This window comes from Cladophialophora bantiana, assembly GCF_000835475.1.
Source record: "Cladophialophora bantiana CBS 173.52 unplaced genomic scaffold supercont1.11, whole genome shotgun sequence".
Taxonomy (NCBI): Eukaryota; Fungi; Ascomycota; class Eurotiomycetes; order Chaetothyriales; family Herpotrichiellaceae; genus Cladophialophora; species Cladophialophora bantiana.
This window is the reverse complement of record NW_015971585.1, coordinates 1,153,885-1,175,377: the sequence shown is the minus strand read 5'-3', so window position 1 is coordinate 1,175,377 and position 21,493 is coordinate 1,153,885. Positions and strand designations below refer to the sequence as shown.

Here is a 21,493-nt window from a genome sequence, read left to right as displayed (position 1 = left end):
TATGCAATGAGGATCATCCCTTTTTGGGGTTGTATATACTCTGTACTAAAACCGGCTTAGACTATGTGTGTACATAAAACAAGGGCGAAGAGCATTTCACCATGGTAACACAGTAAGAATACCAGTATACCTACCTAGATCGTCGACGGGAACGGGCAAAACTGGACATCCCAGTAGTGTGGCAGGGGGAGAGTATGGGCGGGACTCCGCAGCTCTCATAGAATATTAGGAAGGTTGTAGGTTGTAGCCTTCTCCAAGCAATGAATAGGGTATCGACACGCTTCAACGACTCCCGAATCTTTCCGTGGCTACTCGACGGCGGCTGCGACTCTCCTGATCTGCGCATGAAATCTGCCCCTACTTGTATATCCAACGCCCTGGTCCGCGCGCTTTTTCGCTTCTAACTGCCGCAGAAGAGTGTGGTGGGCACTTCTGCAATTCCATGACCGCTCTCGAGACCTAAGCACGATGGTCCCGGGACCGGTGCGCAGGTGCCAAACTTCGCATCTATTTTCACAGCGCTGGGATGGCTTGCAGGGAGAGTAGCTGACACGCTTGACGGTGATCATGTCTTGCTTCCGGATCGGCCCTCCTAATGAGCTAGTAAGTCTGCGAAGGCGGTGCCTATGGCTTTGAGGGCTTGGCCCCAGACAATGAGATTGGGAACTTGTCAGGGGAGCAGACGAATGTCCTTGCTCATCGGAGTTTGTCATCTCAGACTCGAGGTCACCAGCTTGGAACAATTGTTCCCGAATTCAAGACTCCTTCCGCTTCAGCTTCCGGAGTTGGAATAGCCAGGTCATATACCGGTCGAAGAAGGCAGTCCAGGTGTAGCCACCAGAGAGGAAGTACACCAGCCAGCTTCTATTGCCTTCCCAGATCCAGTTCCTCCTGCCATCCCTCAACAGCCACCTCCAAGGCCGCGGACCAGCGCCAGGAAGAACCTGTTTGACGATACTTTCCGCATACGCTGTGGTGGGCATGGCTCCCTCCTGCGAATGGCCTTGGCGTCTCAGGTAGTTCTCCTCGAGAGGGGCATATAGGCTGTCCTCTGGCAAGACGCGCTTGACATGAGAGGAGATGCGCGACTTGACGCCGCCAGTGACAATTGTGATGACCTTGACATGGAATGGGGCGAGCTCAACGCGCAGGGTGTTGGCATAGGCTTGCAATGCCGCTTTGCTGGCATTGTACACACTGCCAAACACATAGGGGATGACAGCGGCCAGGCTGCCGATCATGACAATGGTTCCGTGAGCTTTGATAAGAAGAGGTGAGAAAACCTGACACATGCGCATGACGGCGAAGAGGTTGACATCGAAGATCTTCTTGGCTTCATCGACGTTGATGTCCAGAGCGGGCATCACATACGACACGCCGGCATTGTTGACTGTGCATGACTCGTCGTCAGTTCAATCGTGTAGCCAGGGATGTTGTCAACACTCGCAATCAACTCACCCAGATAGTCAAGGCCATGGCCATCGGTCAACCGCTCAACAGTCTTGAAACAGGCGAGGATTGACTGGTCGTCGTCGACCACCAAGGGCAGAGTCTCGATCCCTTTCTGCGACAAATCCTCGATTTGACCAGTTGTTCGAGCTGTGGCAAAGACCCGGAGCCCTCGAGCATGAAAGGCTAGAGCAAGAGCGTGGCCGATCCCACCAGGACTGCAGCCGGTGATGAGGACTGACTTGTGGTGGTCGGTGGTCGCCATGACTGGAGGTGTTGAGAATATGTATTGGCAGAAGCTGTGGTGGAGAGGGCCTGGTGAGCCGAGTCGCCTGCGTCTCTCAGCCCCGCATTTGGGGGCTGTTGAGAGATACTTCCACCACTTGCACCTCTCGCAGATGACAGCCAGCTCGCAACCCCAGCGTCTGCGTAGCGCACGGAGCGAGGCCAAAGATGGAGATCTACAGGGACAAGCACCGAAATGAAGCATCGCCAGCTGTTGGTTGACTTTGACCCCCCCCTGATGTCCGCAGCTCAGGTCATAAGCACGGCCACCCTTTCTTCCCGCGCCTGTTCCTTCAGCTCCTCCCCCTCTACACCCCTTAATGGTCTCAAGGTGAAAGACTCGCTCACTCGTTTCACTGACTGTGGTCTAGACTCTCCTCTGCCCGGAGACTGAACATCACTCAAGCACTGAAACACTCATTGATCGCCTCAGCCTGACGACTCCTGGATATATTCTATACCAATCCTCACACTCGACCGTCATGTCCACAGAAGTGAGAATCACTGCCTCTCCCGACCAGGAATGGCTCGACAGCTTCATCTCTCTGCTCTCTCGCTCCTACCTGACCACCCCTCTCACGACAGCCTTCATCACAGAGATCGACAACAGCAGCCCAACCGCGGACGTCTCTCAGGTGATGACCCCCGAGCGTCTCACCAAGCACTTCACGTTGGGTATCACGGCTGCCGCAAAGTCCAATGTGGTCCTCGTCGAATCAGGCGACTTCACTGCCGCAGCGCTCTTTGAACCTCCCGATTTCTGCGGCATTCCCCCCTCGCAGGCCCGCCGTAACCCCGGGCCTATACTGCAAGAATGGCGGAGCACCGCGCGCATGTTGAAGGCGAAATACCTCTCCATCCCCGATCAAGGGGAGCACAGTTATGACCAGCCTGCTGCGCCCTCCCAGTCCTCGGGGGCGCCCTCTGAGGACCCGTACCCGGCGGACTTCAACAAGGACATTGATTTTGAAACTCGCCCGTTCTATCACCTGGCCATGATTGCGAGGGACCCCGACGCTCCACCCGACAAGAGCAGGAAGGCCTTCAAGGCCTGTATGGACTACTTTTTGAACAAGGCGAGGGACGAAGGTGTGCCGGTCTGGTTGGAGACGGCCAGTGAAAGCGCCATGAAGGAGTACGAGGGCATGGGATTCAGGGTATGTGAGCAGGTGGTTATTGGGAAGGGGAGAGTTAATGAGAAAGGTTGGCCGACGGAGGGTGGCAAGGGGGTAGTGACCTGGGCGATGATTTGGGATGAGCACCTGAATTGAATTTGAACCGAAATGAGCAGAGTCGCTGAGGGTCTCAGCGTCTGTGTAGATAAACTGGGTTATGACGAAGCTGAAATGATATAATTTTATCTTGGCACATTTATCTTTCAACCTTATAGAGGCGTGCCCATAGATCAGGTCTATATTGGCGTTGATGCCGCGGGACGGGAATCCTATGTAGGCGGACTCCCGGCACGACCCCGATGACACCTTCCGCAGATGACAAACACCTCGAGGTGGAGATATGACCATACCTCCCTCCAGTTCTTTCTTCCTGCTCATCCTGCGTAGGGCAGTAGAGACCAGTGGCGGGCTGTGGTGACCGGAGAAAGGCTGAACAAGGCTTGAACAGAAGCAGACCAAGACGTGTGCCGGTTTCTTCCTCGGAGTCAGGGGAGAAATGGGTGCCGAGAGCTGCGTCTCCACTTATCAACGACGGCCCGGTCGCGTGCCACGGAGCTTTAGATGTTCACCGAATATTCATTCACCTCTGTGTCACACCAGGGAGAGGGCGAAGAGTTTCTTTGTTCTCTTGTGGATCATATGTAGCCGACTCTTTCGTTCATCCCAAGGGAAACAGCCTCTCACGCCTTGCAATTGACCTTCCAATTCTCCGCGACCCACTTGGCGATCAAGGTCGTCAGATTGTCTCCGGGCATATACTGATCTACGTCATCGTCCGAGTATTCGAGCCCCAAGAACCTGAAGGCTAAGACCACCCATGGCTCGATGAATTCATTGAAGACGACGTCCACGACAACATCTTGGTCTTTGTCGAGGTTGATGCTGTTGGGTTGCGGGTTGATGGTTGACTGGATACAGTTGGGAACGACGTAGAAGGATATCGGGGAATGGATCGTATCATCTCCATCGTTGCCCAAGTCATCGTGCGTGGTATAGCCCGGCGTCAGACCGTACCGACCATCATCCGAGACAGAGATTTGCGAGTGGCCATTCTTGTGATCAGATGAGATGATGATGTCTTCTTTCACACCAATTTGTTCGGGAGGGGCCATTTTCCACATGGCATATGATGGATCGACATTCTCAAAGATTGGTCCCCCACGGTTCAGCATATTAATGAGGTGTTTGGCTTTAATGTAAGGCACGTCCTTGATATAATGGAATCCGCTTGTAAATGGACTAATAATATAGGTCGAATCCTTGGTAAACGGTCCCTGGAAGATGTCAAATCGAATTGCTCCAGTGTTCGATATGACGAGGCGAGGCCTATCAACCCGTCTGGTGTCGCTCACAATGTCGGGAAACACCTCTTCCTCCAGCCACGAGTAGATGCTATTGTTGCTTGGATACGGCGCGCGACTCATCCACAGATCCTTTGGAGCACAGCCAAATGTTCTATCAAGATCAAGGGCCTCGCGAGCTTCCCCGATTGCTTCTGTAATGTTTCGGCCGCGCTCGGAATGAAATGTCGATTCATTATGACCAGAATGGTGGTATAATGAGTATAAATTGTTGTCGATGTATCTTCTGAAGAACGTGGGATTCGTGCCAGCCGAACGGCTGGTATTTGTAGAGAGACCGTCGATCGACAGAAAGCCAATAGTCTCCATGAAGCGACCACTAGCAAGGCCGTAGGAGTTGCTGTCAAACTTGCGGTAGTCCCGGATATGGTAGTGGCCGCCGAAGAATTGGATGGGAGTATCCCAGTGGACTGCACGGATGGCCCTGTAAATGATTTCAAATTCCTCTGATCGTACAGCGGCGTGGCCAATGATTACGAACAGGTCAACTTCTCGATCGCGGATTGCGTCTTGAAACCAAGCTTCTTGAACCGTCTTTTCGACTCGCTGGACGACGGTATTGTTGTAATTTCCGTTGAAATCGTAGAGGAACCCGAAGCTCATGATACGAATTCCTTGATTCTTCGTGGTGAATTTTTTGTACCTGGAGGCAAGGGGGACCAGTTCCCCGGTATTTGGGTCAAGGATGTCGAGATTGGAAGCAAGGTAACTGCTAGCGTAGGCTGGGACAGTGATCAGATACTCATTTTCGGACGAATTCTGTTGATAGAGCTCGTGATTGCCTGAACAGATGATGTCCATGTGCTGCTCGCGAAAGATGTCGAACGTGAACAGCCCTTTGGGCTCTGATGCGTCATAGAGACCATTGCCCTCGATGCGATCTCCCGTATCGACAATCAACAGGTCCCGGCCTTCTGCTTCGAGTTTCTCTCTTAGTCGTGCCGCGAAGTCGACGTAGTCTCCCCAGTCTGCGCTGAAAGACGGCTCGAGTAAGTGGCCGGCATGCCTAGGCCGAGGCTGTTAGCCTGTACCATAAATGCCACAGCACTAGCAATAGCTTCCAAGAAGCAACTCAGTATTAGCAACCTACCAGCCGTGGGTGTCCGTGGTGTGTAAGAAGTTTAGCTGCCCGAACCGGAGATCTCTGAGTGGAGATGCGTATGCCTCGGGGGCTGATGGTTGCTTGGAGAGGGCGGACTCCAAGAGGAGGCCCAAAGTCACGGTAGCAAAGGCGAACATCTTGGAAACATTTGAACCCAAGAATTGGGTCCCTAAATGAATGCTTTGCGCCGAAACGAGGCCTCGCAGCGTTGTCCCTGGGACAGGGGGTGTCGGATCTCAAAGGAATGGCGTATAGATGAGTATATTATAGTTCAACAAAAACTCTGATGTTCCGAGATCGATCTCGCAAAGTACCATCTGATTCCTTGATAACAATGGCGGCAATCCTTACTCTCATTTTACGCCCTTTTGGCAGATATAAGGTCCTCAACTTGGTCGTGAAAACACAATCATACCAAACATGCCAAGACCATCAACGGAGCTAGGCCTCATTGGGCTCGAGCGAGCTGGCCCGCAACTGGCAACTGGCAGCTGGCGAACCCCTTCCTGCGCTTCCCCTTCTCTTCGGTGATGCAGCTTCCGTGTTGGGAACCCCAATCAATCCCGAGCTCCGTGTTGCAGTCCGGCCTCAACTTCCAACAACTTTTTTCTTCGCCTTTGGTCACTTAAAGCCGTTCATTTCAGAAACGGACGCAAAAGCACGTCGCTGTTGCCGACATCACCTCTTCCCTGCTCACTATGTCAGCAAGCAGGCTCTTCACGAGCGCCTCGAGGCTGCTTTCACAGCGATCTGCCCTGCCTTCCTCAATACGTCCTTCTTTCCGTAGAGTTGCACCTATATCGCTTCCTGCGATTCGAGAATATGCTTCCGGTTCACAGCAGACGTTCACAGTCCGCGACGCGCTTAACGAAGCACTGGCAGAGGAGCTTGAACAAGATGAGAAAGTGTTCATATTAGGAGAGGAAGTGGCCCAATACAATGGTGAGCTTCATTTCATCTGGAAACGAGGATTCAACGCTGACCAGCTGTCTTCCAGGTGCATATAAAGTAAGGCGCTCCAGAGGCCTGAAGCCGTTGCGGGGATTTGAAGACCTCATCTGTCCCGCTTCACCTCTTCGATGCTAACTATATCCCAGGTCACCAAGGGACTCCTCGACCGCTTCGGCCCTAAACGAGTCATCGACACGCCAATTACAGAATCGGGTTTCTGTGGTCTAGCCGTGGGTGCAGCTTTGGCCGGTCTGCATCCTGTCTGCGAGTTCATGACGTTCAATTTCGCTATGCAGGCGATTGACCAGATCATTAACTCTGCAGCAAAGACCCACTACATGTCTGGCGGTATCCAGCCCTGTCCGATTGTTTTCCGAGGCCCTAATGGTTTCGCTGCTGGAGTCGCTGCTCAACATTCACAAGACTACTCAGCGTGGTACGGAAGCATCCCTGGTCTGAAAGTGGTCGCCCCATGGAGTGCGGAGGACGCAAAGGGACTCCTGAAAGCCGCTATCCGAGATCCCAACCCTGTGGTTGTCCTTGAGAACGAGTGAGTGCAACATTACCATAAAAAGGAGGACGTGCTGACAGGTACAGACTGCTATACGGCCAGGCTTTCCCGATGAGCGCAGAGGCTCAAAAGAGCGACTTCGTGCTCCCCTTTGGCAAGGCAAAGATTGAACGACCAGGCAAGGACTTGACCATTGTCACCCTTTCACGTTGTGTGGGTCTGTCACTCGACGCGGCAGAACAGCTGAAAAAGAACTATGGCGTCGAAGCCGAGGTCATCAACTTGCGTTCAATCAAACCAATGGACGTGGAGGCTATCATCAAATCAGTCAAGAAAACAGGTGTACTCATGGCGGTCGAATCCGGGTTCCCTGCCTTTGGAGTCGGCGCAGAGATCCTTGCCCTAGCTGTCGAATATGGGTTCGACTATCTTCAGGCACCACCGGTTCGTGTTACCGGTGCGGAAGTACCCACCCCCTACGCGCAGAAATTGGAAGAGCTGAGCTTCCCTCAAGTCGATACCATCACAAACTATGCAGCGAAGCTACTCAAGGTGTGACTTGGATTGGATTGGAGATTGTTTTCAAGCCAAAAGCATTTCTGAATATATGTATTAGCGCCAGCGTCTTCGTGTCAGGTGGAAATAGGGGCTGCATCCAGTGGAATCCGGGTCCCATGGTGCATCGGGTGGCTGCTACATGGCCACGAGGGATTGTAAGATTCAGCTTCACATAGTTTATGAGTCGGCGAAAATAATGGCCATTGTTTGACACGGCATCTCCGTGGTTCGCAAGCCGAAGCTGCCGGGTTGTGAACGCCAGGCGGTCTTCAAGCACTGTACAAGTTCGTCTCGCCTGGGTCACATAGTCTGTCCCGCAGGGTGAGGTCGGGAGCGCGCACGATCCAGGCTCATCCGCCCGTCTCCCAGCGATCTCGCCTACTGTTAAGCGATGGATGACAAACTCCCTGCAGTATGACCCTAGGCCGTTGTTCTGCTACTAGTTTTGGGCTTGAGATTCCCCCAGCTTGGGTGGAAGTCGAAATCCTCCATCGGATTTGCCACCAGTAGACGCACGTTTCGAGAGAACCAAGACACAAAAGTCCAGCCCAGTACATTGTCCGATCACAAAGTGCCTACAGTGGATATTTGACGTGACCCTCGGGAGGGGTGACAGCAAATCATCATTCGGGTTCCTGAAATGGTCGGTTGCGAACCCAGCAGCTCGAGTTCTCAGGTGTCTTTACCATATCGCCAGAGATGTGGCGGCCACATGGCGAGTTGTGATATCGGTGCGGCCTGGATGTAAGGTTGACATCCAATACAGAGCCACGAAGAGGTGGCCTGATATCTTTTGGGATGTTGACGAGGCTGTTTCTTGACCGAAGCAGTGGTGGCATTGGATGGGCTCGGATGGGCTTTTGTTAGCCATTGGAGTCTGGACCGCAGGTGATTCTGTTCTGTTCCCCCCTCACGTTCTCTCACATTCGTGTTTCTCTCTTGCACTCCATCACGCCACCAAAACAGCCATCTTGCATACACGACCCAGTGCTTTGGCACCTCACGAAGACTTACTTGCATGCACTCGACCCTTTTACTCCTTTTCCATGCACATGACGCGCTCATAATTGCCCCATTTGATCGAAGAATAGCCCGGAGCTATTGTCCTTCCTTGGTCGTCGAGCTGAATCAATCAGTAATACATGCGTCTCAGCTCTCGATCGCTCCCGCTCGGGCTTACTCTATTCCTCACCTTCTCAACGAGCTCCTCAAGTCCGGCTTCTATTGGAGAGAAGGAGACGGAGATGGAGACGGAGACGGAGAGGAGGAAGGGAAGAAATCATGAAAGACTGTCTGATCATCGCCTGCCCGTCCTGTTTGAGCACCGGCTCCGATCACATTCAAAAGCCAGAACTACAATCTCCTTGGTCAGCCCTGGTTGAATCTCACCGTTTGGTGCAGCGATTGGCTTCTGCTTCTCTCATCCGCCAGCTCATTGACCTTATTCGAGATTGGCGACCTCGTGGCGACCCCATCCCGATTATGGTTATGGGTCTTGGACTCATCCATCATCCATCCCAGATCCACACACATCTGCCTTGGCCACCGCGTGGTTGGGAATTCCTTAAACTCTCTTCTTCCAGTACCGGTGTACCAGCTCTGTCAGACTGCGCCAGTACCAAAACATCTGGCCAGGAACTGACATGGGCAAGCTAATTTGACATGCCTGGTTCGATGGTTCAGCGTCCCCACCCATGGTCTGCCCCAATCACAAACTAACAAACAGCCAAATACGTTGATGCGAAATCCCTTCAACAACTCGTATGCGATGTCGAGAAGCCATGAGGAAACAGAACCGGAGAAATTCCCCCAAACCTATAGCCTTTCGTGTGGTTCATGTGGTCCCGACAGTTTCATTTTTCCAGGCACTCTTCATTTGCGCAAGTCACTACTGAAGCTGGACGAGGGCCATGAATTTGTCAACAGGGCTGCATGGAGTTAGAAGCTTCGCGACCCAGATGACCTCCGGAAATGGAGACCCCGGGTTTAGCTCAGATGTTGACGTTGCTCTGTTAAAAGTACAGAGCACTTACGACGGGATTCTCCATGGCCATGCTCGAGTCCCTCACTAAAGGGGCGGTAGGTTGAGCCTCTCCTAGTGTCTTCATCTGTCGCTTCATTCTCCACGCCCGTTTCAACTTGGCTCCCACATCCTCGTTCTGCTCTGAGTGGCATTTGGTCGGGGACTGTGGCTTCTCACAGTTCAGTTTCTGCCGTCATTTCGCATAACATCCTAGACAGCCATGTGGCAGCCACCTTCTTTGGGGATTTCGCCGTCCCCACCGGCTGTAAGCCTATCTGTCTCCGATACTTGGGTTCATCTCCATCGTCACTGAAAATTTGACCCTCACCGCCGCGATATGTTCTGTGTGGATAGGATTTTGAACCTGCTCCAAGTTACACCGCTACACCACTACTTGTCGAAACACCCACCACCTGAAATCAATTGTGCAGCCTTTCGCAGATACATACTCAAATGTTATCGTGCCTTCTGGGCTAAAGCAGTGTGAACTTCGGAGGATGTTGCTGAATATTGAGCACTTCCCCTCTCAGAATCCTGCATGGATCGAAAATGCTCGAAAATGCTCGAATCAAGCACCATCAGCCTAGCAACTACAAGCCCTCTTGTATCTTTCAAAACGCACAGCTCCGTATATCTAACCAGACTTATATCTCACATACCTCCCTGCACATATTGAAGCCGCTGCGTCAAGCTATCTCCGTCACCAGCCCTACAGGCAAGGCATTTCGTCGAGCATTCGGTAGCAATTAAGGCAAATCCTGCGAGAGCGTTTTTGCGGAGGATGCAGCAAGCTAACCTGCCTGCAAACGGAAAGGAGGTAAGCCACGCCACTCGCTCTTCAAGGATGGAGCTCACAAGAGATAGGTGGAAAAATATCCTACCGTCGCATCAGGCGCGTCGGCTTCGAGCTATCTTCTAAAGATCCCCCCTGAAGTCCGCGACTACATCTACGACCTGATGCTTGCCTTCGACTGTCGAGATCACTTAAACTTGCTGTGTGTGAACAAGCAGGTATATGGTGAAGCGAGGGGCTCATTCTTTCGCCGGCCGCTTGAATGCAGATCTCAGGATGATCTTGACGATTTTACGAGCACCTGGCCAAACAAGGTGCAACAAAGCATCACCAATCTTAAGCTGAGGCTAGAAGAGATCAACCCTCAGGCTGTGGCACCTTGGATTACTGGCCAAGCTGCACAGCATCCATATCTCGTGGAGATCCATCGCATAACATCTGCACTAGCGAAACTGCCCGGAGTGACGCATCTGTCACTTCTACGGCCTTCGGAGGCTGGCAAGAATACACCCTCGAGCATAGTCGTGACTCAAGTTCTCAATTGGATAGCAGAGCACTATGCTAAGCTTCATGTGCTGAAGCTCGACATTGAGCAATGCCATATTGAGTGTCTCGGGTCTATCAAAGAGCTACAATCACTACAATTTAGCGGGTTCTCGGAGACAAGTCCAACGAGAACGACGGAAGTGCTCAGCAAGCTGACAAGTCTTGAGCGTCTTTCGGTCGTCGGACCGCCTCCCGGCCTCCTGATGCGCCAGAGCCATGGATACCAGACCAGGATCACGCAGTCCGCCATTCATCAATTGTTGGAGCGGATGGGACCATTGAAGCATCTGACCTTAGTTCAAGTCACAGATCCAAAGACGGACGTGAGCATTTTTCTGAATTTGAAGACGATGAAGGCTTTGTATGATCATCACCGCGAGAGCCTCAAAGTGCTCAAGATATCCTCCAGCACGACCCCGACTCCAGCTTTCATCGAGTTCCTCTCAGCCTTCTTACTTGACACACCGAATATGCAGAAGCTTAGCTTGACGTGGCCCAACATGGAAATTACTTTGCTCGACTACATCTCAGGCTCGGTTCGCAGGCTAGAGTTTGCCATAGGTTCGACCGAACAAGCCAAAGCCATCGTTGACCGACTTGTGTTCATGCAATACCGCCTGCGATATTTGCAGCGGATAAAGTTCAACATCATCAACGAAGGAATAGAAACGTCAATTGAGGAAGAGGGCAAATGGGGCCTATTCAGTTTCAACCTGCCAATTCAGAATCTAGGAGCGTAAGCTTCCACCCTTCCCAAACAAATGCGAATAATAACCCATTTTCAGAGACATCCAATCCCCTTTCAAGATTTCTTGGGCTGTCTGGCAGCCTTTGCCGTCCAGCTAGTCTACGTTTGCCAGCGAAGTTGTTTCTGTCTCTCTCTCTCTCTCTCTCCCCCCCACCCTTTTTCTTTTAAAAAAAAAAGCGGACGCTACGGCGCTTACTTCGCCTTATGTTAGGAGTATAGATTGCTATCTTCTCTACAACCCCTTCATCACAGTATCCCACTTTTCCCACCTATTTTCGCGTTTTCCTTTGTATCATCGTAACTCCCCCCTACCGTACCAAGAATACCCAATGTGCAAACTTTATCATGTGGATGTCGATCGTGATGAGAAGGACAAGTAGAGCGAGCACGAGGAGGTGGAATTTGTTGTCTTCAGAACTCTTGTATTGACCTTAGAACATTCTACCGATAAGCGGCACTGCCCTATATATCTTGTCCCAGTGGCTTGCTTCCCACCCGATGCCTCGCCCTGCGGTTCCCACAATGCCCAACCCGCCAGCGATCCACAAGCTTGCCATGGTCGCTACAACGCCATTGACAATCCTCTGTCTCCATAATCTCTGGATTCGACCGTCCTCCCCACCGCCGATGATATACTCGGCACTCAGCCTCAGAAACTTGGCCGCACCGCTCACGACGTGATAACTCGCGAAACCCACGAACAAGGCATAGCCTGCCATTCCGATGTAAGGGTCTTGTGCTATGCCGTGCGCAAAGTAGCGTAATCCAACGGACGCGGAGCTCCCATCGATTTTCTTCGGAATGATGCGCATGGACAACACGTGGGCAATAAACATGGGATACAGGGCGTAGCCCGCCGCGCTGGTCAAGGACAACTTGGGCCATGGAATCTTGCTCTTCATCTTTCTGCGCTGCGAGAGTGTCTCGGCTCCATGCCGCCTTGCCGCGATACTTCGACGGTATAGTCGTAGGGCAATCCCGGACGCGACGTGCGTGATGACGGGGACGAATATCAGGAGGGGTTCGAGCGGGAAGGACTGATAGTAGGGACGAGTGAGGAGGAGGTATTTGTCCGCCTCTCGTGCAGAGCGGGTGACGAGGGGGATCAGGGCCGTGTTTGTGTAGTGCATTGTCAGATACGCAGAAAATGGAAGGACCGAGTACTTCTGTATCGCTGACAAGATGTGAAGAGTTCGGGCGGGAGTGAGGCCTAGCCAGTTGGTTGTGCTGTGGGATGTAAGAGGCAGTTTTGAGGTCTCGATGTCGGAGGGGTTGGTCGGGTAGTCTGGGACGTCTGCATTGTCATAGTCGTCGAAGGGCGAGGGCTCGACTTCGTGCATTGGGACGGAGGACATGGAGCCGCGCGTATTCTGCATTGAGAGGGGAGGCAGGTCGGCCATAGCGGGTGGAAAATGATGTCTGTGGGACGAGCTCCCTGGAACAAGAGGAGGGGAACAGGCAGATGAGGGAGCTACGTCGATATCATCTCAGGGAGATCATGGGTTCATTGGGCGTCGAGAATCTGTACTGGACGAGGATACATGTAGAGGCTTATTATGGAGTAGCTTTGTTTGGATGAAGCAGCATTGGTGCCTCAAGCAGCACCGCAGCTCGAGCTAAGTGAGGCGAGCCGGCTGAGCCAATCGACGAGGAGGTGATTTGGGGAGTCAATTGGGTGTAAAGAATGGGTCGGTATTACTTACGGCTCTGTAGGCGGGTCTATATGCATGGGCGGCACCCAGGCCCCGTACTTACACGGGATAGGGGGGAGATGTTGGGGAAAGAGGACAGTGGGCATCGGCTATTTGTTATTACTTGCCTAAAGTTATTGAGCACTACCACCGAACTACAAGTACCTAATACCGGGCTCGCGGGTACCTACTTGTAGGAAGGAGAGTACAAGGGACTCGGTACCAAGTACTGGGTACGAGCTAGTATTGTTGAGATCCAGCACAGTAGACATTCAAGGCGCTAGCAGGGCGCCATGACCAATGCAGACTACCTGCCTCGCCGCCTCCACCCACCGAGGTATTGTTACTCCTCCGCTTCCAGACGCAGCTCATCTTCAACTATCTTTCATCTTCACCAGCTTCATCACCCTCACCGCCATTGCCCTCCTCCTCCTCCTCCTCCTCCTCCTTCTCCTCTTCTTCTTCTTCATCTTCCCGTTATAATCATCCTCGACTAGTGAGCCATCCGTGTCGTTCGCCGAAAGCCTCTTTGTACAACAATATGTTTTCTGCCAGAAGATCTTCTTAGATGAGGCCGCCTGATTGCCTGGGAGGACTCGTCCAACCCTTCTCAGCGTGTTCTGGACTTGGCTTGGACAGCACGCCTCCCACATCCTTGCAGTTGGGTCGCGTGGCTTCTTGTCTGGGAAGTGTACCGACATTTGGATTGATGGATAATCCATCAGCTCATGACGGCGAAGACACCGCCCCCTGTCGCCAAAGATGTCAACCCTAGCGGTGAAGACACCCTCGCTAGCGGTAAATATTCAAACTCTGGCAGCGAGACAACTGCAAAAGAACTAATGAAGATGTTTCTCGATGAGGTACGGGACTCACTCCACCAAGCTTGCACGCTTGCAAAAGCACCCGATCCCATCTTGCCCAGCATTGTGGAACACTTGAATCAAGCGGTTTCGCGCGTGCGAATGCTGGAATCGGTCTACTTACGGACGGTCCACGAGTGTCACCAAGAACAGCAAGAATTGAGGAATACTTGGGAGTACTTCATGCAGCTCAAAAAATAAACCACAAAACACCTAAGCTGCCTTGAGGACCCACTAGACCCATCAACCAAACTGGAAAAAATAGCTGACCCGCAAGACTTTGGTCGCCTTGTTGAGGCACGATTCCGAGCCATGGACGACCAAGTAGACACTCAAAGGAAAAGACCAAGCTAGAAGCGAGATTCGAGGTTGTAGTGACAAATCATAATCTTGAGCTTGACCGCGCAGAACAATCGGCAATCGAGACGAAGCGTGTTGTAAGGGACAATGACGACCTGAAGGCCGCCAAGAAAGATCTAGAAACGAAACTCGAGGACCAGAAGAACGCCACGATACGAGCGGGAGATGCGAGAGACGTCCTTGTAAAGAAAAATATGGACCTGGAACGAGAACTTGCGCGTTTGCGAGTGGCTTATCCCGCTCAGCAGGAAGCCGCAAGACAAGCGCAATGTGAGAAAGACGCCGCTTTAGAGAAAGTCGTCGATCTGACAGAGCAACTCGAGGCTTGACAGAGAGATGTTTCTTCTCAGGTAAACGCCAAGGTTCAAGCAGAAAAGGATAGATCCGCGCTCTCTCATGACTTGAACAAAGATAATTAGCAATCTAGAGGCAGAGCTCAGTGCTAAGTCTGATAGCATTAAGCACCTCCAAAGGAATCATGACGAACTCGCGGAGGAGAAGACGTCTTACGAAGAGAGGCTTGCGACTTTAGAGCACCAACTTCGTGTCAAGACGGAAAACGCCATCATGTCCTCCCACATGGAGACCACGATTAAGAGTTGGCAGGACAAATATAGCCAGGCAAGGCAACGCCTGGAGGACAAGGACCTTGAAATAATGCGTTTGCAGGACGAAATTGCCCGGGCCGAACAATGGTTGAAGGAAAAGGGAGCTGGAAATAACACGTCTACGGGACGATTTGGCCCAGGCCAAACAAACGGTGGCCGAGTTACCCCAAATCGCACGCGACCTTAACGATCGCGAAGACAATCTCAAAGAAAAGGTGCAGCAATTGCGAGCTCTCGCAGAGCGCTCCGAGCTCAAAGCTGACTAGTGCACCTCCGCACTGATAGAGCAACAGAAGCAGACCGAAGCCGCGGGCGAAAAGTCTGAGCAAGCCCGAACAGATCCAACAAACCTACCTGAAACGCAACTAGGACGATCAGAAGATCTGGATTTTGAACAGAAAATCAACTGATCTATCGAAAGACATGAATCGGTGGAGCACAAGAAAAGCCGGCTTACTCAACGACCTGCGCAATTTGAACTCAAACTCCGATGAGCAGCAAAACGGCTCCTCTCTAAACGCCACTGCCCCTCGCCCGCCTGATGCCGGAACACAGACGAAGCCGGAGGAATTGAATAACAGCAGCCATCTCCAAAATTTGCCGCAAAACAGAGTATGCAAATCCCGCTTCCTCGCCGCGATGTCGCCGAACCCGTCCAGGATGCCATCGCCATCCAAGAGAAGGTCGATCGACGCCAATATCCCCAACGACCCTAATCCGCAAGATTGCAAACGACCTCGGCAGACTTCCCAGTGAGCGTATCTACGTCTCGAGGAGTCTAATTCCGGAGATCAAGGGTAATCATTTTCAGAAGAATGCGGCCGTCCAAACACTATTGGATTCGACAGCGTACGGGGATGTTGTGCCGCAATTGATGGAGCGACGGTAAAAGCACTGATTCATCTTGAGGGATCAAAGCTGTCCCCATGGGCCATCATAGGGGATTGGGATATTGGTAAGGCGTGTAGTGCGTGCGTGTTCAAACGGCGCCTTTGGTTCGGTCCTCCTTTTTGCCGCACTTGCTCGGTACGAAGGGAATAGGTTAGGATTCATGACAGGGTGACGAAATGAAGGCAAGGCAACAGATTGTAACGAACGAAAATGTGAGAGTGCGCAGGAGGGGATGGCAATATCGACAAAGGCAATTCCAGGGCAAACAAAGGGGTGGGACGAGATAAATATTCGACGCGGAATCAGTGGCGCACAGAAGCCCAGGGGGGTTGATTATGATGGCGTAGGTATAGAACAAGCTGGATGGACGGTCGAAAAGTATGAGGGAGGATAAATATGGGCCATAAGATCTGATAGTTTATTTATATGTCTCGTCAGATTCCAGCAATGGTATCAATGATCCGAGATTCCCTTCCCTTGACATGAAGTCCGTTATGTCGTCGTCGTGATAGTCCCGTCGTACTGTTTCCTCATTCGTGATTCTCGTCCCCGGTTTGTGATTCATTCTCTTCCAAGACCCGTCCGTCATTATTACATTTGTTCCAACATTTCCCAACCAAAAATTCCTGGCAAATACTTGATTGAGACTGGGTTCTCCCTTGACGCCTTGGATGGTGAAGAAGGTTGCGAAGCAGCAAAGCAAGCCGGGGGGGTGAAAAAGACAAAGCACGCCAAAGTAGCCATTCATCATCACAGCACATACAAGGCTCAATTAGACGGCGGCAAACATGTCGTCCAACGAGCGCAGCACGAACTCTCCGGTTCCCATGGCCGTCTTCATTCCTCCGTTCTCGCCCGAGTCTCTCCAGGAGTTGATATTGATCGTCCACACATTCATTCCCGGTTGTGCCGACTCCGGTCGTCCGTCTGGCAGGTAGTTTGAGGGCATGGTCTCCAGCCGAATCGAAATACGCAGTCGCAAGAACGGGATCTGTTTGTCCAAGCCCCAGTCCTTGACGCCCTTCAGGATGCAGAAATCGCGCTTCTGCCACTGGGCCGCGATCTCCTGGTCGTTCGCACACGGATACCTGTTAATCCAGTCATGGCGAAAAAGAAGGGCATGTGCTCCGGGGGCTTCTTCGGCGTCGTAATACGAGTCCTCATCAACAGCGAGGTGTGCTGCATTACCACCCCACAGAGACTTCCGTCTGCCAAAGATACAGACCGGGCGGAAGTCCTCGTCGAAGCCGAACTTCATCCAGCAGACACGTTCGCCGTTCTTGTCTCTCTTCGAAGGTGGGATGTAAACGACGGCCGCGGTGCCTCTGATGCTCATGACGCCTCCTCTAGCACGCGGCATACGGAAATAGAGGGGCCGGGGAGGCAAGCCAAGAAGCCCGCTGGGGTGATAGTGCTTTGCCGCCCGCATTTCTTCGACGCCGTACCGGGTCATTGATTGCAACTTGTCGCGGAAATGGAACCGTGCCTGATAGAGTTCGTCGGGGGTGTATTCTGGTAGAGTGAAGCTATGGAGGCGGAACCCATGCCAGCGGCGGAGTGGTGCGTCGATGATATTCGGCCGAACATGGACGGTGCGTACTCGACCGTGAGAGTCGTCCAAAATTGTACGAAGCAAGATGGGCAGCACCGTTGCGCCGTCGATCTGCACCCGAGCATATTGCTCTGTATTCTGAGACGAAGAGAGCCGTTCGAGAAAGATGCCGAGCCTGTATTGAGGACAGTTTTTGAGGCTGCAATGTAAGATACAGAGGTACGTCTCCATCGTCCACGGGAGGGTCATCAAGGAAATCGATATCCCCACATTAGTCAACGAGAAGCCGCTGGTGACTGTTAAACCGTTGGTGGCGGGGACAACAACGTTTTGGCAAGTAACAAAGTTCGAAGGAGAAGTTGCCAAAAGACCGCTGCGGCCTCCGAAATAGCCTTCCAATCCGCGATCCCATGCAAATATGGATTGGTCGTCAGAGTGCCTGATGATCTCTTCTTGTAGTCTTGTGAATGATCTTTCCCCTTCTCCGTACAACATCGGCATGCTAACGTCGAAGATTCCCAAGAGACTGTATGCTCGATCCTCAATGCGTTCCGTCTGCCGTTTTGATGCCCATGACATCCGCTGTGCTATTGAACAGCTCGAGTGTCTTCTCTGACCGATAAGGACATCTCTATCAATGCCCGTGATATTCGAGAGGTCCTCTGCCAGGTTGTCTTTGGTCCCTAGAAACACCCAATTTCGATCATAGAAGCTGACGTGTTTTGGAGCAATCAATTCTTGGAGTGTCCAGCCCCTCGTGAACCACACGCTGTTCTTGATATCGTGCTGGTGGATCTCAATATCCGTGAGATAGGCAAAACAAACTTCGGCGTCCTGGTACCATCGATACATTGAGTTGATTGCTTCGGTGAGTTCAGCCGAGCTGGTTTTGTCGATGCAACAGGTGTCCACCCAAAGGTAGGCAAGCCCCTTGTTACGGGCAAGCCAGCACGCCGATTGAATCTTGGAGAAGCCTTTCTTGCCAAAGGTCTTGGGGGAACTCATGTCCTGAAAAGTGACTTCTTCCTTTTCCCACCGATGGGATAGGATCGCATATTTGGGAGCCCTGCTGCTCTGGACTTCCTCCAATTGAATCGTGCGGACATTTATCAGGCGCATGGCGACGATCGCGACGATCCCGTGGAAGTCATAAGCCTTTGATTCGTGGGGTTGGACCTTTTACGGTTGGGAAATGACTTCAGCCTTCTTGATGGCCTGTGGAAGAAGGGGCCAGCGTCGAGGCGAGTCAATGCGCGGACTTGGGCAATATCGACTGCTACATCATCTGAGTTCGTGAGAATTTCCTTGATGATCGCTCGATGTTATGGGCGGCATCAAGGCCTAGTCCATGTCTGTTGGAGCGAAGGAAAGACAGCGAATTGTTAAGAAGGACCACTTGAGCTCCTCGGGCGATGGCAGATCTGGGCAGATGTGCTCGGTATTATGCTTGTTTCCTTGTGCGGCTGAAAGAGACTCCAGGTGGCTCGGTCCGAGAAGCCGGCCGAGTACTAGTAGTATTGTTATTGTACAAGAATGTACAAGTACAAGGATGGGCAAGAACAACCATCACCCACACCTTCCTTGTTCTCCATCGCCTCCTGCTGATATATCAAGCTCCCTCAAACAAATCCTGCACATTAGGCCCTTCTGCTGCGTCCAACTGTCCATCGCCATCGTCATGCCTCCGGTAAGTTGTGCTCGTCATGCCTGCGATTCCTCGCCGACCAGCGTTGTTCTCTATTACTTTGGCGTTATTGACTAGTCGCTCCTCCTCTAGCGAGGATTCACTCTCCCTCCCGCCAATACTCAGTCCGCGAAACAAGCGCGGAGCGCCTTCTTCTGCTCCCTGTGTCAAAAAGGCTACAGTCGCATGAACGAATTCGAGGCTCATGAATCCTCCTATGATCACCAACACAAGAAGAGGCTGAAGGAGATGAAGGAAATGCAACGACAAGTACAGCCCAAGAAGGAAGAAAAAGGGCCGTTGATGCAGATAAAACTCGGTGGCGGTCCGAAGAGCACGGCAACTGGTAGCGGAGGGTTCAAGAAAGGAGGATTCAAAAACGCATTTGCGCCTGCGGATGATGAGCCGAAGGCCAACGTCGAGAAGAAAGAGGATGCAGATACCATCGACGAGAGGCGCGAAGCCGATGTGGACGACAGTGATCTGACGGACGATGAAGATTACTACGATCCTCGCAGGCCGACAGGATGCATGCCTGGTTGTAAAGGTCATGTTTCTACCAGCTCTTGAAGCAAGCGGTTTCGTCAGTGATCACGATCATTATCTACGATCCACAACCTCCTGATAGGTCATGATCCCGCCTCCGCGTGCTTGTGAAGCAAGACTCGCAATTTGTCCTGGCGCAACGCGGCCCACTGCACACATGACACATTGTGCGACATTCAATTCAACTCTCGAAGGAACAGAGCCGGGAGTTTGAGAACAGAAGCGCAGACTTCGACATGGTTTCGTCAGGTGATGAACGTACCAAATCTGCGGATGGTCATGCAAGAGAGCGCATGGTCCACGAAGTGCGGGAATGAAGCTGATACAGTCTCGAATTGCGCCTTGAAGCCATATTGATGCATGAGAAGTTCCCATGACCTGGCTTCGCACGGGGACGGGCATTAGACCACTATCCTTCTCCGTGATCAGTGTTCGCTCTCATGCACACTTCTCAGTGCAAGCCAGGGGAATATCTCATCAACATGGACTTTTCAGAGAGACATCACCAATATCCCCACCGAAGTATCTACTTATTTTGCTGGCGTCCATGCCATGGCGACCAAATCACCTTCTGTCTTTCCCTATAGAGGCAACGAGACGAGCCCACCGCGAGGTCGCATCCCGACACGTCGCGTTCGACAATCAGTAACCCTCAAATCATCCTCGAGCCTCGACTCATTTCTCCCACCTACATGATAGCATTTTTGCACCTAGACCTCACCGCGATCGCGCATCGGTAGGCGAGGCGGAAATGTGCTTCCCATGAAGAGCTTCCCGCCAAACCTCGCAATTGTTATCGCCGCTCCTTTGGGGATTCTTCAATGCAAGGGCGCTGTCATGGTCAGCTGCACCGAGCATGGACGCAGCGACTTGGGCCTGTTGATACTGGTAGCGACTGAGGCCTCGAATCCCACCAATCTCATGTCATGCTTCGGTTTTGGATGAGCTGTTCCCCAAAACGCCTCATGTTGATTCGTCGTCTGAATGTGAAATTTCCGGGAAGTTACAAGGGAGAAGAAATTGTACATCATGGGTCTGCCCGACTATAATATATCGATGACCATGACAACAACTATGGCCATAATCACCGCCATTCCCAGTGAACCTGCCCTTGACTGCACCGCTGAGTTGATGTTGAACTGCAACACCACGCCTTGCGTAAAGTTTGTCGCGGCGCCCTTGATCGCCACCTCGGTCAAATTGCCACACTCTGCGTTAATGCTGGCATTGAATTGAAAGCTGGGCAGCTTGGGGATTGCGGAGTCGAGAGGGGCACTGGCCGGGTCATAGCCTTCCGGCGAAGCATGGAGATATGCGGCTCGATATGTCGAGTTGGACCCGACGATGGAGAGGTTTGCGATCGTCGAGTATTCGCTGCAGATGGGCTGAGTGGCATTGCTTTGTTGTTGGCGAGGGCTGAGAAGGCTGATCGGAGAGGGGACGGCTGCTGTCACTGTGACGAGGACGAAGAGGTAGAGGAAGCAAGTGATAGGGGAGGAATATCTTCTTGACATGGTATTTGGTGTTGTGTGAACGGACAGAATGATAATTTTTGGCAGAGACCAGCCAGGTACGCAACGGCAATGAGAAATGTCTTTCGTTAGCGAGGCTCAGAGAAAGCGGGCGAAGACAAAAGGAAAAACTTCAAGGGTAAAGTCGACAGCTTTGTATTTAAGCGCCATGTACGAGGGTGCTCAATCAACAGCACCTGACTTCGAAACAGGGTTGGTTGATACATATTCTCCTGAAGCTTGAACCATGGACAGTCACGCCAACACGCCCGTGACACTGTGCAC

General features: G+C 52.2%; 11 protein-coding genes across 11 annotated transcripts; 6 read left to right on the top strand and 5 right to left on the bottom strand.

Moving 5' to 3' along the window:
- Positions 1-755: 755 nt before the first annotated feature.
- Z519_07856 (uncharacterized protein) lies at positions 756-1,714 on the bottom strand (the record flags this gene model as incomplete). The annotated part of the gene is made up of 2 exons (XM_016765586.1): positions 756-1,390; positions 1,459-1,714. The coding sequence occupies 2 exons, from the start codon at positions 1,712-1,714 to the stop codon at positions 756-758; spliced, it is 891 nt and encodes a 296-aa protein (XP_016618555.1).
- Positions 1,715-2,216: 502 nt separating this feature from the next.
- Positions 2,217-3,005, top strand: Z519_07855 (uncharacterized protein; the record flags this gene model as incomplete). Its single annotated transcript, XM_016765585.1, has 1 exon — positions 2,217-3,005. One exon carries the CDS (start codon positions 2,217-2,219, stop codon positions 3,003-3,005), a length of 789 nt encoding a protein of 262 aa, XP_016618554.1.
- A 584-nt stretch (positions 3,006-3,589) lies between these two features.
- Positions 3,590-5,509, bottom strand: Z519_07854 (uncharacterized protein; the record flags this gene model as incomplete). Its single annotated transcript, XM_016765584.1, has 2 exons — positions 3,590-5,276; positions 5,361-5,509. 2 exons carry the CDS (start codon positions 5,507-5,509, stop codon positions 3,590-3,592), a joined length of 1,836 nt encoding a protein of 611 aa, XP_016618553.1.
- Positions 5,510-6,070: 561 nt separating this feature from the next.
- On the top strand, positions 6,071-7,392 carry Z519_07853 (uncharacterized protein; the record flags this gene model as incomplete). The annotated part of the gene is made up of 4 exons (XM_016765583.1): positions 6,071-6,314; positions 6,370-6,380; positions 6,470-6,873; positions 6,921-7,392. The coding sequence occupies 4 exons, from the start codon at positions 6,071-6,073 to the stop codon at positions 7,390-7,392; spliced, it is 1,131 nt and encodes a 376-aa protein (XP_016618552.1).
- Positions 7,393-10,196: 2,804 nt separating this feature from the next.
- On the top strand, positions 10,197-11,494 carry Z519_07852 (uncharacterized protein; the record flags this gene model as incomplete). The annotated part of the gene is made up of 2 exons (XM_016765582.1): positions 10,197-10,232; positions 10,280-11,494. 2 exons carry the CDS (start codon positions 10,197-10,199, stop codon positions 11,492-11,494), a joined length of 1,251 nt encoding a protein of 416 aa, XP_016618551.1.
- A 439-nt stretch (positions 11,495-11,933) lies between these two features.
- Positions 11,934-12,902, bottom strand: Z519_07851 (uncharacterized protein; the record flags this gene model as incomplete). The annotated part of the gene is made up of 1 exon (XM_016765581.1): positions 11,934-12,902. The coding sequence occupies one exon, from the start codon at positions 12,900-12,902 to the stop codon at positions 11,934-11,936; it is 969 nt and encodes a 322-aa protein (XP_016618550.1).
- A 1,019-nt stretch (positions 12,903-13,921) lies between these two features.
- On the top strand, positions 13,922-14,745 carry Z519_07850 (uncharacterized protein; the record flags this gene model as incomplete). Its single annotated transcript, XM_016765580.1, has 2 exons — positions 13,922-14,232; positions 14,385-14,745. The coding sequence occupies 2 exons, from the start codon at positions 13,922-13,924 to the stop codon at positions 14,743-14,745; spliced, it is 672 nt and encodes a 223-aa protein (XP_016618549.1).
- A 702-nt stretch (positions 14,746-15,447) lies between these two features.
- On the top strand, positions 15,448-15,780 carry Z519_07849 (uncharacterized protein; the record flags this gene model as incomplete). Its single annotated transcript, XM_016765579.1, has 1 exon — positions 15,448-15,780. The coding sequence occupies one exon, from the start codon at positions 15,448-15,450 to the stop codon at positions 15,778-15,780; it is 333 nt and encodes a 110-aa protein (XP_016618548.1).
- Positions 15,781-16,687: 907 nt separating this feature from the next.
- On the bottom strand, positions 16,688-18,586 carry Z519_07848 (uncharacterized protein; the record flags this gene model as incomplete). The annotated part of the gene is made up of 1 exon (XM_016765578.1): positions 16,688-18,586. The coding sequence occupies one exon, from the start codon at positions 18,584-18,586 to the stop codon at positions 16,688-16,690; it is 1,899 nt and encodes a 632-aa protein (XP_016618547.1).
- Positions 18,587-19,145: 559 nt separating this feature from the next.
- On the top strand, positions 19,146-19,721 carry Z519_07847 (uncharacterized protein; the record flags this gene model as incomplete). Its single annotated transcript, XM_016765577.1, has 2 exons — positions 19,146-19,154; positions 19,245-19,721. 2 exons carry the CDS (start codon positions 19,146-19,148, stop codon positions 19,719-19,721), a joined length of 486 nt encoding a protein of 161 aa, XP_016618546.1.
- Positions 19,722-20,740: 1,019 nt separating this feature from the next.
- Z519_07846 (uncharacterized protein) lies at positions 20,741-21,211 on the bottom strand (the record flags this gene model as incomplete). The annotated part of the gene is made up of 1 exon (XM_016765576.1): positions 20,741-21,211. One exon carries the CDS (start codon positions 21,209-21,211, stop codon positions 20,741-20,743), a length of 471 nt encoding a protein of 156 aa, XP_016618545.1.
- Positions 21,212-21,493: the final 282 nt, after the last annotated feature.